The following is an 18,846-nucleotide window of genomic DNA, read 5'->3' as shown; positions in this document are numbered from 1 at the left end:
ATGAGATGAAGAAAAGAATGGAGAAGAAGCAAGGATCAGTGAGTAAACATGTGATTTCTGTTGGTGATTTAGTGCGTATTAAGAAAAAGGAAGGTGTTCTGAAAGGAGGTCAGGTCTTGTTACATCCTATGGTATCTTTTCCACAGGAACCTCCTTGAGATTGGCTTCATAAAAGAACGACTTGACCATGGGGAACTCCACTCCTTGTTGCTGCCCAAAGCCCAGATTCCCCCGGACTGCTCCCCTCTCCTGCATACTGCCTTGTTGTGTTGGAAGAAGGCCCTATCTTATACTTCTGCAGTACCGCCATATGCGGCAAATATTCCATTGTTGGGCATTCCAACACCACAGGGCAGACTCACACGACATACGCTTCACCATTGGGGGGATAACGGGATAGAGGTGGGAGCCTTTTTCGGGGATGAGACTTTGCTTGATCATGAATCCTGTTTGCAGATCACAGGTGCTCCCCCCCGACTGTACCTATTGCATGCCACGGTAACACATTACATTAGGAATACATGGGCGCCACAACGGCTCAAGCCTACACAACACAAACTTGTTCATTTACTGTACTATATGGGAGCGGGTGGACATCTTGTATGCTGGCTATACACCGGAGTTAGGGAGCATGCAGCAATCTCGCTCATGACCCTTAGAACATATTGGGCTCAAGACTCTGATACTGACTTGACGGATAAGGCATGGCAGCTTATATTAGAGCATCCTAAAAGAGTATCACGTAATGCCAAGTTTAAATTTATTCAGTCTATGGTGCACCATAGGGCCCAATTAACTCCCAAGAAGTTACATCGTATGTTCCCGGACTCCCCACATTGCTGCCCCGCTGTAGAGGGGATGAAGCAGACTTTATCCACATGTTGTGGTCTTGCCCACGGTTACGAAGCTACGGGCCGAAATATGTCAAGTGCTCAATACTGTGACACAGTTGCCGGTTCCGGTAGATGTCTTGTTTCGCCTGGTAGGATTACGTAAAAGATCAGGGAAATTGAAAGTTAAGTTAAAATTTCTGGACCTTGCTCTTATTCTGGTGGTTAGGGTCATAACAATGAGATGGAAGTCCCCCAGGCCCCATATGGTGACTACATGGCAGACAGATCTAGTACAGTGGGGTCGAGCGGAGGGAGCGGCCCTCAAGAGGGAGGAAAGAGAGAGGTCATCGGAAACAACCCATAGCGTTAGAGTGGGAAGCCATGCTGTTAGAGCTGGAAAGGCTCGACTTGGTCCCATCTCAGGTGGCGGGGTCACAGTAACATACACGATCTAGAGGAATCCAATTGAAGGAGGTCCCCGCCTACATGAAGGGGTGCGCAATACTTACTCCCATGCTCCGCAGACTGACAGCCTCTATTGACTGCCCAGGGGAAACTAACTTGCTGACAATGGATCGACCAGGAGGGGGTGGGAATGGGTGGGAGGTGTGTTGGGGTGGGTGTTATTAAGTTCTAAGATGATAACTGATTTCATATATGTGACCTAAGTTGAATCGTTTACTTATGGAGCATTCACCGGATGTCTGGGACGATTAATCTGCCCTTTAATAAGTTTATTTGTAAATGTACGGGATGCAACTATTCAATCTATGTAATGCAAGGGGAAAAATTGAAAACAGACTGTGATGATTGTACGTACTTGTTTAAGAGCATGATTCCTTTGCAGTCGATAAAAAAAAAAAAGAAATTTTTAAATGAGCCCCCCTTTTTCCTTTGTTCATTACACCGTTTCTGATTTTTCACAAAAAACAAAGAGATTTACAAAGGAAAAGTTGTATTTAGAACAAAATAGAAAAATGTGGAAACGCTTACTTGTAGGGTGTGAACAAGAATGGTAAAGTAGTTTTCTTTTTCTGAGTCATTTTAACCTGAAACACAATAGTTAAAGCGATTGTTAATGAAAGAAACCTGAAATTGTTAGTATTTTCCAAGACTGAATAATTATGATACTTAGTACCCAACACAAAGAAAAATAATGATGACATTTACTAATTGTGAGTAGAGCATTGAGATAGATGGTCATCTTGATACTCAACAGCTACTCTTGTATGACTGAAACCCCGATTCTTCGTGGTGGTGGTTAGTTCTCAATTAGACAAGGCTAGTCTTGGTTAACCAGTCTTTTTTAAAACAGCTATCTTTTTGAAGGACTGTGAAACAAATACTTCACAAACTTGCTAGGTATGTGGCGTTATCAGGAAATAATGCTGCGCAGGATGGCATAAAAAGACCTCACGGAGGCATACAATAAACAGAGACCGACCATGAGATAAGGAAACCAAGAACTCCTCAACTGAGGGGCAAACGGGGGAAAAGGAGCAGTTGATGTAGCAACTGGGAAAGGCTAAGAGATACATCCACATTTCAGACACTAATGGGCCATTTATACCCCATGCTCAGGGCCGGCCCTAAATCGGATTGAAGAGGTGGGGGGTCATTGCGGAGTTACGGCAGGTGGTGTGAGGGAGATGGGAGGAGGGCAGGGGGTTGATGGGGTGCTAACAATTACGCTGAGGTACATTAAGGGCTGATAACAAAGTCTTTAACAGCACTCAACTGAGACCAAGTGGGATGGGCGAGCTGTTCTTTGCTGCACCCCTCTGATTATTTGGCACCCCAGACCTGGGCCCGTAACACTCAAGCCCAAGGTCGTCCCTGCCCTTGCTAGTGCCTCAAAGGCTTTAAGGGTATCTGAGCCCGCTTTAGAGTGATCGTTGGCTTAGCAATGATTGCCATTACGTGTCTGCTCGTGTTCTGCACTCACTGCAGCACTAACTGCATGCGCAAACAGGAAAGTGAGGAAACAGCATGCGCAAAACAGGAAAATGAGGAAACAGAATGCGCAAAACAGGAAAGTGAGGAAATAGCATGCACAAAACAGGAAAATGAGGAAACAGCATGCGCAAAACAGGAAAATGAGGAAACGGAATGCGCAAAACAGGAAAATGAGGAAACGGAATGCGCAAAACAGGAAAGTGAGGAAATAGCATGCGCAAAACAGGAAAATGAGGAAACAGCATGCGCAAAACAGGAAAATGAGGAAACAGAATGCGCAAAACAGGAAAATGAGGAAACAGAATGCGCAAAACGCGCAAAACAGGAAAATGAGGAAACAGAATGCGCAAAACAGGAAAATGAGGAAACAGCATGCGCAAAACAGGAAAATGAGGAAATAGCATGCGCAAAACAGGAAAATGAGGAAACAGCATGCACAAAACAAGAAAATGAGGAAACAGAATGCGCAAAACAGGAAAATGAGGAAACAGAATGCGCAAAACAGAAAAGTGGGGAAACAGCATGCGCAAAAAAATCAAGTGAGGAAGAAGCACCTGCGAAATGGATGCAAATGCTGTTGAGAAGCAGGTATTGGTACTCAGATGACACCCTGGAGTAGGGCCGGACTGGGAAACAAAATTATCCCTGGCAAAAATGTCGAAACCAGCTCTACCCCCGTCCTCCTTTCTCTCTCCGTGATGTCTGTCCTCTCTCTCATTAACTCCCACCCTCCCCATGTCTACTGAAATTACCAGACTTAGGTAGAGAGAGTGGGAGGTGGGCAAGCACCGTCCCCGCCTCAAAACCCGGGACCTGCCCTAAACTCCCATCCCCTCCCTACAAACCGTCCACGGGCTCCAGCCCACCAGGGAAATGTCCGGTGGAAAAAACTCACAGTCACGGCCTGCCTGCGCGGGCTTAATTTGTGTTGCGGGGGTTTTCTACCAAATTTCAAACCAGTACCAAGACCTTGGAGAAAACAAAACTCAAGAGAGCAGGTTGAAATAAATTTGGCCTAATGGCAGAACAAGTTTGAGCTTGAATTTGGAAAGGAACTTTTAGTTCCTGGTTCTTAATTGTTGCCTACGTTATCAACGTACAGTGTGTGGCACTTTCAATGATAGCTGCAAAAATATACATTTATAAACAGCTGTCTCAGCCTGCCTTCCGAATAATCGTTTACTTACGTTGAACTGCGCCAGAATCTGCAGAGCATTGGCAGCCATGCTCTCTGCTTTAAAGTGATCGCTGTTGTTAAGGTACTCCACAGGCAAAATCCCCTGTAGGTATAGAAAACCCACAGTGAATAAACAGGCCAACATTTCCTATATTTCAAGCAATTAAAAGTACTAAATTGCAAAACACAGTTAAATACAGAAGCATGGCTTATATCTTCACAAGAGTGCCTCATGCGTTTATAGAAGTCATGCCAAGTTTGAAAAATCACTTTTCAACATTTCAGCTCCACGTTGTCACAGCAGTCCACTTCGATTATTAAAGAAAAGAAAATTAAAAGCAACTTTCTGGTAACAATATTGTTGGCGGATGCTATGGCCCTGATTCTAAAGATAACTTACACTATTTAGTAAGTTTACACTTTTGAGTACGTTTTCTACTTTTCGGTATTCGGAAACTTCCCTTGTGTAGTGACTTATAATTTTGTAGTAAACTTACACTTTTGTAATAAGTTCACAAATCCGTATTGCTAACCATTGGTAACATTTATTTTTATGGTATTTTGTAAATTGAAATTACGATATTAAATATTGTATAATTAAATAATAGTTATGCACAACTTTTATGTTTGTCTTCAATTAATTTATATTTATTCTAGTTTAAAATAAATATATATTATATTGATTTATATTTTTGACTGGTTAAAATCATTTAATTTTACTATTATTTCCTATAGGACTTTATTATGGGAGGGTGTTGTAAAACCAGTGTTTGGCCTTTTGTAGTCCTGGACTTACTACAAAAATATAAATGACTACAAAAGTGTCAAAGTGCAGTTTGAGACTACTAAAAAGTAGCAAAATTACTCAAAAGTGTAAACTTATTCAAATGTGCAGTTTGTGAATTAGACTCTATATATGTCCATTGATTCCTCATGTTATGAATGTCTCCAGGCAACAGACTGGATTTGGAAACTGTTTCCTAATTAAAAGCTCACTAGCGCCACTCTGGCGCACTGAGCAACGCCAGTTGCAACTTTGCAGACCCAAGAATTTTAACACTGGCTTTTTGGAGCCCAAACAGCACATGCTGAAGGGAAATGAAAGAGCTTTACAACAGCAGGTGATAAAACAACAATAGTCATAACTCGAACCGCAACGGCGCAATCTCAGCAGGGAAGAAAGGATGACTTAATGATAAAGCAACCATCATAAATACTGGTACTGAAGGTTAAGTACATTTCACTTTTGATGGAGACTTCTTGCCAGATCCGCACATTAGGGGGAGACTAAGGGAATTCGGCGCACAATACACAGTATACAAATATTGCAATGTTATGATATTAGTGCGGTGCTACACAGAGAAGGGATGTCAACTTTGTAACCCTAGATATATATATATATATATGAATCAATGAGACACGTTTCTGATCACATGCAATCATATATAAACATAATTAAGAGTCATACAGTCATCCTTATAGTCGCCAATTCTTTTCTTTATTTGGATTCTGATTCTCCTGCCAGCAAACACGTGTTTCGTCAATGGATGACTCCTACTTATGTTTATATATGATTCTGTGCGCTCATAGACTTGTCTCATTCTTGCCAAATTCCTCACCCTGTGAATGAGTGCCAGGGCATTACTCAACAGGCGGTGGTACTGAGCAATGCCGATTAAGTAAGGATATCATGTAATACAGCCCTACAGCAATATCCATCAGTCTACACCTGAGCTGCCAGATAGTAATGTTTTGCAAAGGTATGTAATGCGAACAAGTGCGCATCCGACAGGAAAGGGGATGGTGCCTTCTGGCAGGAGGAGCACCGCATGCTCCCCCGTCAGAAAAAAATAGGGACTGAGGCTTGGCTGCTGCTGTAGTCAAACCCTCATGTGATATTACAATGCAAAATTACAGCACCGTCAAATCGGATCTGATTCCCTCATGCGCAGGAAAAATGGGGGAAAACTGAACCACTTGGAAACAGGAGGAGCAGAATTCCATGAGGTAATTCTCTGCTTGAAAAGTTCCAGAGGGTCTGTAAGAGTAGAGAGTTAACAGTGCAAGTCACCATGCAGCACAAAAGACCTACCAATTAACTAACAATAATGGTAACCAAAGACACCCTGGTAGATGGTCAAAGGTACCCATCAGTCACCACTCGGAACCGCCCTTCATCATTTGGGATTCCTTTGAGACCATATGCCCTGATGTACTATTCTCAGAAAAAAAGGGTGACCAAGATGGTAAATGGTCCTTTTAACTGAAATAGAGGGTAGTATGGTCTTTCGCTCCCTTATAAAGGTAAGTGATAAAACGTAGGGCGACCAACAGTGTGCAATGCAAAAGGAAATAAAAAAGAATAATAAAAAGTGCATTTAAAATTGGATGAGGGAGTAAAGAACAATTTTATTCAGGTGGTACTCGCTCTACCAATGTTAAAAATTTGTCAAGACAGTTCAAGAAATAGCTGTCTAGATGTGGTAACTGGTGACTGATGGGTACCTTTGACCATCTACCCGGGTGTCTTTGGTTACCATTATTGTTAGTTAATTGGTAGGTCTTTTGTGCTGCATGGTGACTTGCACTGTTAACTCTCTACACTTACAGACCCTCTGGAACTTTTCTGTTGTTGTATATTGTTAGGAAGTGTTCCCAGAGCGTAGGTCTTTAAATATTCCCTTGGGTCCCCAATCTGACCGGTATGTTGTTGTTAATTCTCTGCTTGACCCACAATGAGGGCGTTAGTCAGCACTTTGCCTTTTTAATGCGAGTAAACCACTAGAAAGTTGGTCATCAATCTGGTCTGAACTAATTTGATCAACTTAGTGGACTTCAGATTGTGCAACTGGTCCTTTTCCTTAGAATTATGACATGGGGTAAAGAAAGATCGAAGAGTGCTAGATCTGCATAGAAGATAGTAAAGAATGGCCACACCGACAGTACCTGCAAATATCCAACTCAACAGTCCAACGTGATCACCATCGGCACAGTATTTTGAGAGTCAAGAGAGGAAGAGAGCAACTGTGAATCAGCTTGAACAGTACTGCCATGAAAAAACTCTGAGCGAAGTTGAAGTTCCACTTCAGAATACATATAGCCAATCCTTTAAGGAACATGACCTTAGATGCCAACCTAAACATAATAGTGCACCTAAGCATCCCTTCAAGGTAGAAACTGTTAAGCCTCCTTGAGGGAGAGAAAGCACAAAGTGCAGGACATCCGACAGTAGAGCTTCATACGTGTTTAAGTTGGCAGCTGGAAGCAAAATACATTTTCCCAGAAGGCTGTATAGACAGAAGTGGTGGCCAGTTTCTGGGCACTTCGGGTAACATCCACTACTTCTTGTGGTAAACTGAAATCCTTTAACTGGCACTTCTCAGTCTCCATGGATGGAGTGGAGGAACAGACAATCTTGCTGCAAAAGTAGATTGACTTTTTCCAGAGCAGAAAGGGGAGGTCAAATGCTTAGTTCAGATAGATCAGTATATCTGGGGTGATGAGGATCAGATGCTACCTTGTGCGGAACATTTGAGAGCTGAGGAATCAGAAGGAATGAACAATGCAGGAATGTGACCAACCCTTTCAGTAAGTAACCCTCCTCCCATCGAATCACATGGTGGGAAATGCAGAGCACAGAATAGAGGGCTTTTCCCTATTTAAAGCTGTGGCAAAGATGTTGATGCAGAGAAGCACCAGATGAGAGAAGACCCCGCTTGTCACATAGGGTTGGTGCTCACATTTATGATCCTCCAGAGACAGGTGACTCAAGGCATCTTCCCTCTCTTTCAGAGTGCCTGACAAATGGGATACCACCAAGTAAATGCACTATAGTGAAGCCCACTCCTACAAACACAAGGAACAACCAACACAGAGACCAAATACCTGCATAGTTGTTGCTGCACTGGATGGTGACTGTGACCTGAACAGCAAGCTCTGAGATAGAGGGAAGACTAATCAATCGGGTTAGGTGGGCTGCCCGCGACGATTACACATAACCTAATGCTGACGGGGGAAAAACTTTTCCTCTTTATCTTTCCCAGATTAGTGCTCCTGTCCAATGAGGCATCCATAAACACATTGGCCTGCGATAGTGAAGGAATGAAGGGATGATCTATTGTGAGTTGGAGGGGCACATCTACCAATAGAGTTATGGGAGGACAGAATGGAAGAACTTTACTTCAGATGAGAGACTGCCCTGATGTTAAAGGCATTGCTTCCTTGGGCACCAAGGAAAGTCTTTCATTTACTAACTATCATGATACATCAACAAGTTGCATAAGATCATGAGGTAATCAAGTCCAATAGGCGAAGGACCAGCAGAACCTAAATCAGATGAGAACTTCGTCCCCCAAGATTGAGGCTTTTGTTGGTGAGCGGAAAATGAGAGACCATCCCATTCCAGAAGCTGAAGGTGGAACGGGGACACATAATAGTGGTTTGGACACAGCAGATCTAGTGGAAGATAGGGAGTTTGGAGTTGCTGCTTTTGTTGCTGGTGTCCCTCGGGTCCCTTCCATCCACCTCTTCCACAAAAAACGGATGTAACTGGTGCAGGGTCTGAACCACTGTAAAGGTTGTTATTGACACAGGGGTCGGGAGTTGTTTTGGCCCTTGGAAAAGACCCAGAAGCAACACCTTTCCTGGAACCACTTAGCCTGGAAGCTAATACCAAATGAGCAGCCATGGTACTGTTCTTCTTGAACCATTGCAAGAAGGAGGCGACTTTCCGACCAAACATTCTCTCACCATTTACGTGCAGGTCCATTAAGGCAGCCAGAACATCCCATGAAAAGCTTGTTGAATGCATCTAGGTGGAGACATGGTCCAAGTCATTGTGGTAGTCTTAAAATGTCTAAACCAAAAAAGTTTTCCTCCTAAAGTCAAGTTGTTTGGTCTCACATTCCAGAGGGGCAGTGGGGCAAGTACTAGTTTGCTGCATAGCAAATAATGCCTGAACCACAATGTTCTCTAAAGAAGGATGCACTGATAAGAACCTGGGATTGGACAGAGTGGCATTATTACGCTGAGCAATCTTCCTATGAACTGCCAGTTCCAACAATGGTTTCTACAACCATGCAACTAGTACCACTTTCAGCGGCACCTTATTGAATGGCATCGGGGGTTCTGGGGCTGCCAAAGATGATTGCAGGATTATCGTCAGGATATTGAAATTAGAGTCTACAGCAGGTATGGGTTTCCACTTCCATTTGTATTACTGATGTGAATGAACAGACTCTAATAAAGGGAAGAACTGAAGGATAACAGCTCCAAAACGACTAGCATTTGGAATCTAGGTAGAGACCACCATCTGTATGATGAAGAGGGAGGAAGTCTTTCAATCATCATCCTCTATGTGCAAAGATCCAGATTAGGGGATCAAAAACAAGGTGATGATGGAATGGTTGAATTAATCTCAGCCACTGGCAATCGCTTGGGCCACAGCCCAATTCATCATTTTTTGCCCACCATGCCACCTCAGTTTGGACCCCGCTATATGCAAATCAGTCTTGACCGGAAACCATCCAGGCTGAACTGCCAGGCCAGGTCCTCCCTAAACCAGAACACAAGCAACTCAGGACTGGTTGAGTCCTTATTAAGGCTCAATAGTCAAATATAGCTCAATTCCAATGGTACAGTAAGCACAGGATCCACGTTTGAGCATACCCTTCATACTTAAGACATCAAAGACAAGTTATAGATGGCATGCTTGAATTAATCTCAGCCACTGGCAATCACTCGGGCTACATCAAAATCCAATGTTATTCACACACCAAGCCACTTCAGTTTGGACCCAGCTGTGTTTCATTTCAGGGAGAACCCGGCTTAGCCGTTCGGACTGAACGGTTCCAACTGGAGCATGCTCAAGACTGTTTAGCATATGGCTAGGTTCAATCTGAGGTGGTATGGTGGCTAAAAAACTATGGATTGGGATGCAGCCCTCATCAATAGCCGAAGGATGAGATTAATTAAATATTTCATCCATTATCTTGTTTTAATGCCCTCAGAATAACAGGTAGGCCGAGGTGTAGGTCCCATGATTACTGAGCCACTGAAACCAAGCTATTCCTGGCTGATGAGCCCTAATAATGGCAAATTCAGTCCTGGGTTTCTTGTGTTCTGGTTCAGGGAGGATGTGGCTTGATAGTTCGAGCTAGACTGTTCCAACGGCCTGATTTCCCTATGGCTAGATCTAAACTGAGGTGGCATGCCTGAATCAAGAAACTATGGATTGGGAAGTAGATGAGCAATTGCTAGAGGGATTAATCAAGCATTCCATCCATCATCTCGTTTGTGATGCTCTAAGCATGACAAGTATGCCTGCACATGGGTCCTGTGCTCATCTAAGAGGCTGTCAAGAGTGACTCAGTCAGAGAAAGCAATGCAGACTCACTCCCAGGTATTGTCTAAGGGATCTGCATAAGCTTAGGAGGGCTTTGGTAATACATAGGGCTAGAACAATAGTACTATTCATTACTAAACATGATTTTTGCGAATTGCTATTTGGTAATTGCTATTACCTATGTCAAAGGGGTTATTTATCCCCACTCCCTAAATACTGATTCATAGTGGGTCGCAAATAGGCCTACCTCATGAATATTAATGAGGTTGCTCACAATTTGTGACCCACTAGGATTCGCTGCCATCACAGGGATGGTGGCCTGCTGGAGTCAGCAGACCACTACGTCTGTTATTGCTTTGAAATCAAGCAGTATATTTTTAAATGCTGCACATTTCCCTAAAGGAAAACAAGATGTGTTTAAGAATAAAAAAATGAAAAGTTTCATTTTTATTTTTCAGATCAGGCAGTGGTCTGTGGGACCAATGCCTGCTCTTAAAGAATATTTTGTCAATCATTCTCAAAGGGGAAGCAGTCATAAGGAGACCCATTTGCGAATGGGTAACCACCAACTTTGAGTTGGCGGTAAAGTGCAAATGTTTTGAGACTGCGTTTTGGTTGCAAGACAATCGTACATGCCAATGTAGATCGGTATTTGGAAGGGACGCCCCAAACGCGCCCCTTCAAGATAATGATTCGCAAACCCAAATTGTGATTCGGTTACAAGTTACTGAATCGCAATCTGGGCTTTGTACATCATAAAACACAAAAAATGTTTCATACATCTAGCTCATAGTTCTGAGGGTCAATGCGCCAATGATTATAGAATTAATAGGGGGTGAGGCAAGACTGTGCTTTGGCACCTTTTTTATTTACATTTTATAGAAATCAGTAAGAAGCAGCCCTCCCAAAAGATGTCTAAAACCTTCCACGAGTAGAGGACAGATTTATTCAAGCATTGCTTTACGCCGATTATCAATCAATCAATCATATCATTTGTAAAGCGCACTACTCAGACGTGAGGGTCTCAAGGCGCTGGGGTGGGGAATGCTGCTACTGCTCGAAAAGCCAGGTCTTGAGGAGTTTTCTGAAGGTCAGCAGGTCTTGGGTCTGCCGTAGGTGGATGGGGAGGGTGTTCCAGGTCTTGGCGGCGAGGTGGGAGAACGATCTGCTGCCGGAGGTCGCTCGTCGGAAGCGGGGGACTGTGGCGAGGGCATCGTCGGCGGAGCGAAGCTGGTGGGTGGGGGTGTAGAAGCTGAGTTGTCTGTTGAGGTACGTTGGTCCGGTGTTGTGGAGGGCCTTGTGTGCATGGGTGAGGAGCTTGAAGGTTATCCTCTTGTTGACTTGGAGCCAGTGCAGGTCTCTCAGGTGGGGTGTGATGTGGCTCCGGCGAGGGATGTCGAGGATCAGGTGTGCAGAGGGGTTCTGGTTGTGTATGAGCCGTCTCAGGAGTTTTCCTGAGGGTCCTGCGTAGAGGGCGTTTCCGTAGTACAACCTGCTGCTGACTCAGGCCTGGGTGACCGTTCTTCCAGTTTCAGTGGGGATCCACTTGTAGATCGTGCGGAGAATGCAGAGGGTGTTGAAGCAGGAGGAGGAGACGACGTTGACCTGTTTAGTCATGGAGAGGGTGGAGTTGAGGATGACCCCTAGATTGCGTGCATGGTCGGTGGGTGTTGGAGCGGTTCCCAGTGCGGTCGGTCACCAGGAGTCGTCCCAGGCTGAAGGGGTGGATCTGAGGATGAGGACCTCTGTCTTGTCCGAGTTCAGCTTCAGTCTTCTGTTCCTCATCCATTCAGCGCCAGCCTTCATTCCTTTGTGAAGGTTGGTTTTGGTGGTGTGGGGGTCCTTATTGAGGGAGAGGATCAGCTGGGTGTCATCGGCGTTGGAGATGATGTTGACGTCGTGCCTACGGGCGACGTGGGTGAGCGGTGCCAAGTAGATGTTAAACAGAGTTGGGCTGAGCGATGAGCCCTGGGGCTATGCCGCAGATGATCTCGGTGGTTTCGGAACGGAAGGGGGGAAGGCGTACGCACTGTGTTCTGCCAGAGAGGAAGGAGGTGGTCCAGTCCAGGGCCTTCTCTTGGATCCCGGCTTTGTGGAGGTGTGTTCGTCATGTGTGGTAGCAGACCGTGTCGAAGGCGGCTGACAGTTCCAGGAGGATGAGGGCCGCCGTTTCTCCGTTGTCCAGCAGGGCCTTAATGTCATTGGTGGCGGCGATGAGGGCAGTCTCTGTGCTGTGGTTGCTGCGGAACCCGGACTGGGAAGGATCCAGGATGTTGTTCTCCTCGAGGTAGCGGGTCAGTTGATGGTTGACGGTCATCTCGATGACCTTTGCCAGGAACGGGAGCAGGGAGATGGGCGGGAAGTTCTTGAGGTCCTTTGGGTCCGCCTTGGGTTTCTTGAGTAAGGCGTTGATCTCGGCGTGCTTCCAGCTCTCCGGGAAGGTTGCAGTCACGAAGGAGGTGTTGACGACTTTCCGGAGATGGGCTGCAATGGATGTGCTGGCTTTGTTGAAGATGTGGTGTGGGCATGGGTCTGACGGAGATCCGGAGCGGATGGTGTTCATGATCTTGATGGTGTCGTCGTTAATGTTGGTCCAGGAGAGCAGGCGGTTGGTGCGGGTGGTGGTCGTGGGGGCGGAGGTCTCAGATGTTGTCAAGGCGGTTCTGGCATTGAAGCTGTCGTGGATGTCTGCGATCTTGCGGTGGAAGAAGGTGGCCAGCGAGTCGCACAGGTCTTGCGAGGGAGGGATGTCGTTGGTGTTGGAGCTGGGGTTGGAGAGTTCCTTCATGATGTTGAAGAGCTCTTTGCTGTCGTGCACGTTGTTGTCTAGGCGGTTTTTGAAGGAGGCTCTTTTGGTGGATCTGATGAGGTGATGGTTTCTGCGGGTGGCGTTTTTGTGGGCTGCGTGACTGTCTGGTGTTTGTTCACGGAGCCAGATCTTCTCCAGTTTTCGGTAGGTTTGCTTGGAGGCCCAGAGGTCTTCAGTGAACCAGTTGGCTTTCTTGTTGGTGTGACTGTTGAAGGGTTTCTTGATATGGGGCGAGGGTGTTGGCGCAGTCGTTGATCCACTGTCTGAGGTTGCGGACGGCGTTGTCGGGTCGGTGGGGTCGGCGGGTGGGCTCTGGGTGAGGGTGGTGGTTAGCTTGTCTTCAGTGACTTTGCTCCAGCAGCGGCGAGACATCTGTTGGGTGCGGTGGTGCTGGTGGGTTTCTTGAAGGTAAAGTGGATGCAGTGATGGTCAGTCCGGTGGAGTTAGGTGGTGTGGTTGAGGGAGACGTGGGGGTTTGCGGAGAAGATGTGGTCAAGTGTGTGACCGGCAGAGTGGATAGGTGTTATGACGAGTTGTCTGAGTCCGAGGTTGGCTAGGTTGTCGATCAGGGTGGTGGAGTTGGAGTTGGTGTTGTTGTTGTTCTCGAGGTGGAAGTTCAGGTCCCCGAGGAGGATGTAGTCCGTGGAGGTGAGGGCGTGTGTGCTGACGAAGTCGGCAATGGAGTCGCTGAACTGTGGTCACGGTCCGGGAGGTCTGGAGATGAGGGTGGTGTTGGGGTCGATGTGGATCTGGAAGTGCAGGTGTTCGGTGGTGCTGAGGGTGTCGTCGGTGTTGGTCGAGACTCTGAGAGTGTTCCTGTGGACGATGGTGATTCCTATTAGCCTGTACATTGCTTGTATTTTGAATTTAGAATCTTATAGATTCATTTGTAACTCCTATGGATTTCCTAGATCTATTTACCAACTTTAAAAAATACCAAATAATGGTTGTTGGCACCAAATCAATTAAATCCAGGTGTTAATATGTACAATATCATGAAATTAGTAGGGTTTCAATGTTTCCCTATTTGGTGATCCATTCTGATAATTTTACAGTGTAAAATCTGATTATTCTTTACACGACACTGAAACTGATTGTGACAACAAAGCTCTAATGTGCACTTTGCAAACGTCTAGAAAAACAACACTGAAACTGATAAAAGTTCAAGTTCTAGAACCATAAACATTTGGTTAGATATGAAGAAATAGCAGGATTGATAAAATAATTAATTTACCATGTCTATTGACTGATTATCTATTATTTTAGCAAAGTCGTTATGAAAAATGAATGATGAAACTTAGTATTGCCATTGCTTTCATTGTAATGCACCATAACAAAATGAAACTTTGGGGCTATGCTTGCATGTTACATTGTATATGACTGAAACTATAAATATAAGTGCTTGACATTATTGGGGTATTGGTTTCTTAAAACAATGTTATTTTAATGACATTTAGGAATAGTTTGCACATTAGTACTTTTACATTTGTTGTACTATGCCATAATTGGAGTTGACATTTTTTGTGTAATAATCACTGAAAACATTACAAATATTTCCATATATATGTCTGATTTATTTCATATGCTTGAACTTAATTATGAGTTTATTTTACGAAATAAGAAACGCTAACTTTAAAATGCATTGAATTGCCTTTTTGCTTTGGGTGCATTCTTTCTTAGCATGGTGTAATTGACCTTTGTTACATTTCCTCAAATGTTGCTATATCTGTTCTGTTTATGTAATATTCTTTAATCAATAAGATACTTTTGCTAGTACTTCATTGTGTGTGAATTGGTAGGAACTCGACCGCTTGACTTAATCCATAAAGACCAACAAAGTAAATAAGCTCTTCGCCAACAAACCTCTGAGGATGGAATGAACACTCATTCATGAAAAACATGGGAAAATATGTAAGAGTATACATTTTGTACCTGGTGAACGGACAAACCTTTGTATGGTGATAACTGATGTCAGAAATAGACGGTTTGGAGTATAAAAAGTGACTTTCCTAGGAGGTGGGAGCCGCCATGCGCTTTTCATTCATTTTTTTTTTCAACATCCATTGCCGACTGGCTGCCTGATTACCTTCTCATACCCGTGCCTTTTCCCCTTGCTCACAAGATTGGGTAATAAACCACTGAAAGCTATGCTTTAAATCTACCAGACTAAATTTATCTCAGCTGTGTCATATGGAAGTGATATCCGGGGCACTGTGGACTCGATAATTTTGCAGGCATTTATTGTCCTTGACCCAGAGCAGCCCAGCTTATGTGGACCATGAGGAACTAGGTGTGAGTAACATATCGGATACTTTTGCAGTACGCCCCCTGCTCTGATGTCTTGAAGCTTGGACTAATGATGAACTACTACCTAATTTAGCCATACTGAAAGACTATCTTAATATAGATGGGGCTAACAAAATACGATGGCTGAATTACATTAAATTTACCTCTAATGGCTTTGGTCGCCCAGAACCTCATGATAAGCCTGATACTATTGTTAAAACAGATGTGAAGTGGATCAAAAATAATTTTCTTATGTATTGTAGAGACAAGCGAGTATTTACGAAACTTGTGAAGCCATCAGTTAGGTCGCATGTTACTTTGCAAACTACTTCCTCCATGGAAACTTACTTACTCTTGGTCCAGAATAAAAATCATTGTTTTTTATTAGACAGGGTCATAATAAATCCTATTAATTGGTTTTCTATATGGAATATAGTGGAAAAAAATTGGGCCCATATGTGTGTGACTCATCCTCCACTGAGGGCACCCTGCATTTTACTCTGTTCCGTAAATTTTACACTGCTTTAAGTTCCAGACGTATCATACCAGTTTAAAAAGATTTTAATTTTAAGCAAGCAACACCAGCCCTGTTATATTTGAAAACGTACACTTTCTTTAGATCTGCTACACTGTTGCTTTCTTTTTAAGTAGGGCCACCAAAAAGAGGTCATTTTGGATCCCTAAATACTTTATGGTTTCTAACAAAAAGGAAAATCTTTAAGTAGTTATAGTTTGACCTTCAGGAGATTTTGAGATGAACTGATGATGTATTATTTGCCCTTTTTATTTGTGCTTTTATGGTTTATTTAAACCAAAATAAAAATAATTATTATAATATTGATGATGATGATGACTTGTCCCAGTTGATAATAAACCCAGGGCATCGTCTAACTATCATTACAATTCCCAAAATACTAATTTAGACTTCAGCTCTGCCATATATAAAAGAGGTTATTAACAAATAACAGGAATCTTTAATTTTAGGAGCTCCCTCTCCATACCCACACTAACAATGGAGGCTCTTCTAATGCAATTAGCCAGTGGCTAAATTGATAAGGAGAATAAAAATGGTGAAGCAAGGTCCCTTTCAGACTGACTGAAATGACTGATCTAATGACTAATCTGGGCCAACAGTGACATGTATAGCAACTGAGATAACAATTCTGGTTCAAAACATGCTTTTTAAAAAATTAAAAACTTATATAGTTAATGAATTGAAAGAACTTAGCGGCATCCAGCAGTTTCACAAGAAGTTTGGTGATTGATTCAGTTGTATCACTGTATTTATACCCTTAACAATCTACATACTAGCATTTTTCATTGCATGTTTAATAATATAATTGGTCTATAAGGGCATAAATCTGGTTTAGGTTTCTACACCTTCTCAATTAGAACCATTGGGGCCCTTTGGGGGTCAAAGGGCAGTTGGAGGCATTTCCATTCTGAAGTGGAACAATCACTTCTGATATTTTCTGTGACAAGAGGTCCCCATCCAGTTCTATCTTTACTTGCGTAGATAGTAGAGGGGTGTCGAGCATACCAATGAACTCCACCATCTCTGTTTTATCATCAGTCACATTTGTGTCATAAAAGAAGTAGAAGTAGCATGCAAATGTCTGTGGTATGTCTTCATTATTAGTAAGATCTACAGACCTACTAACGCATGTGATACTCCTCCCGCTGAACCATGACAATAATTCCCAAGCCTTATTTATAATTCATAAAGACTATGTTGCCAAGATATATACATTTCCCTCGCCGCATTAACAGCCAGCAAGTGATATTTCATTATATTGATAGTTCAGACCACCTGAAATAGCCTCACCGCTGATGCCTCTCAGAGTAACACATCAGAACCCATTGAGCCAATATTTCCCACACACAAACACCATGGAGTAGTTCTCATACTTGATGAACAAGCAGTTTATCCTTTATTTTCCATACATCTAGCTTCCATCCTTCTATCATTCTTTATCTTGTTAGAAATAATACTGTCTGCACTGGCAAGGGGTCAGAAACCTCTCTGGCCAGGAATCTGGTGTCTGCAAATCTACCCAAATACTCCATAAAATGGCAGAAGTATTTTCGATAGAAGATTCTTAACCAATGGAGAATAGCCTGCCAGAGACTTTGCAACTCCCCCAGAGTATTCTACGCTGGTTGAGAATCTTCCAGAGAAGTAATTAACACTTTCTCCAGAAAAAAAAAGTCATGGCTCACAAAGCGTTTTGGTTCAATCTAATTGATTCATCAAACTCTTATCCCCATAAAAACCTAGTACAAAAAAACCTCAAGAACTTACCACAGAGTTAAGAGGAAAATTAACACCTATAAGGGAGGACATCAGGGGGGCAACGTCAGCCTACAAAACAAACAAAACACTATCAATCAGAGGCTTTATGGTTTTTCAGATTTATATACATGCTTGCATTAACCAATCACTATACATAAAACTCCTAATATGTTCTATGTTATGTTATAGCATTTATTGAGCGCACTGTTACACGTGGGTGTCCTGGCGATCTGTGGTATTACCTGAGAACAAAAGTAAATAAAGCTAAATGATAAGGAGTGTTGAAAATTCTAAGAAACTGTATGTTCAGTTTGTGTTTCCAATAAGGAACATTAAAAAGTGCAGAAACCTACACTAATTTGTGGAAGTATTAAGATCAGATTCTCAGTACTTTAATCTCCTTATCACTTAAAGTACAGCTGAAACCCATCTTGTAAAGTCATTGAAATATAGGTCCCGTAATAGTTTTCCATGGCATAAGCTCAATCTACTTGCTTAACATTTACACCCAATTTATACACATTACACTTTGTCTCCTTTTTTATTATGTACCGATACATCACTCCAAACAAACAAACCTGTGGTATAAATGTATTGTTTTCATGTACTGATTTCAGACTATTAGCTATATTCTTCCTGTTGACTTTGAAATTAAGGAGGACCCATACTGCTTGGAAAAAAGGAATGTCTCTGGGAAAACCCATTTAGAAATGTAATGAGCTGGAATAACTCTATGCAGATACCAATACTGATTCAATTAAGAGTTGGTAGTAAAAGGTCTTCTGACAAAAACTGGAGAATGCCGCTATTGCCGACCTCTCAAATCTCCTGCCTCACTTAGAGGATGGGGAATTGCAGTTCTTTTTATGGTTGCGCCCCTATCAGCTTTGCCACCTGAGAACACTTGTACAGTCTGCTGGGATACAGGAGTTCAAAAGACCAACTCTTCCAACGCCACACACAGTTTATTTCATTTGCCAAGGACTGCCAAGAAAAATAGTCATCTTCCAAGTGCAAGGAGAAAACTCCAGCACATCATCTTATTGAGTTCCCCCCCCCCAAAAAAAAATACTTACTTTGATGTTTGTCTCTGGAACATTAAATACATTTCTGGCTACTCGATCATCCTACCATGGCAAGGCTGACTAG

The 18,846-nt window shown here is 43.2% G+C and overlaps 1 protein-coding gene across 2 annotated transcripts in view; it reads right to left on the bottom strand.

Moving 5' to 3' along the window:
• The window catches only part of PIGN (phosphatidylinositol glycan anchor biosynthesis class N), a 1,076,629-nt gene that overhangs the window by 718,211 nt on the left and 339,572 nt on the right, over positions 1 to 18,846 (bottom strand). For both annotated transcript variants that reach the window (XM_086965406.1, XM_086965407.1), the window contains exons 11-13: positions 17,707 to 17,766; positions 3,977 to 4,069; positions 1,827 to 1,882 (exon numbers count right to left, since the gene is read on the bottom strand). In XM_086965406.1, coding sequence (XP_086821532.1) covers positions 1,827 to 1,882; positions 3,977 to 4,069; positions 17,707 to 17,766 — 209 coding nt within the window. The remainder of the gene's footprint in view (positions 1 to 1,826; positions 1,883 to 3,976; positions 4,070 to 17,706; positions 17,767 to 18,846) is intronic.

Source organism: Lissotriton vulgaris, chromosome 4_1 (assembly GCF_964263255.1).
Source record: "Lissotriton vulgaris chromosome 4_1, aLisVul1.2, whole genome shotgun sequence".
NCBI classification, from domain to species: domain Eukaryota; kingdom Metazoa; phylum Chordata; class Amphibia; order Caudata; family Salamandridae; genus Lissotriton; species Lissotriton vulgaris.
Note: the sequence above shows the minus strand (reverse complement) of the source record. Positions and strands in the feature narration are given on the sequence as shown.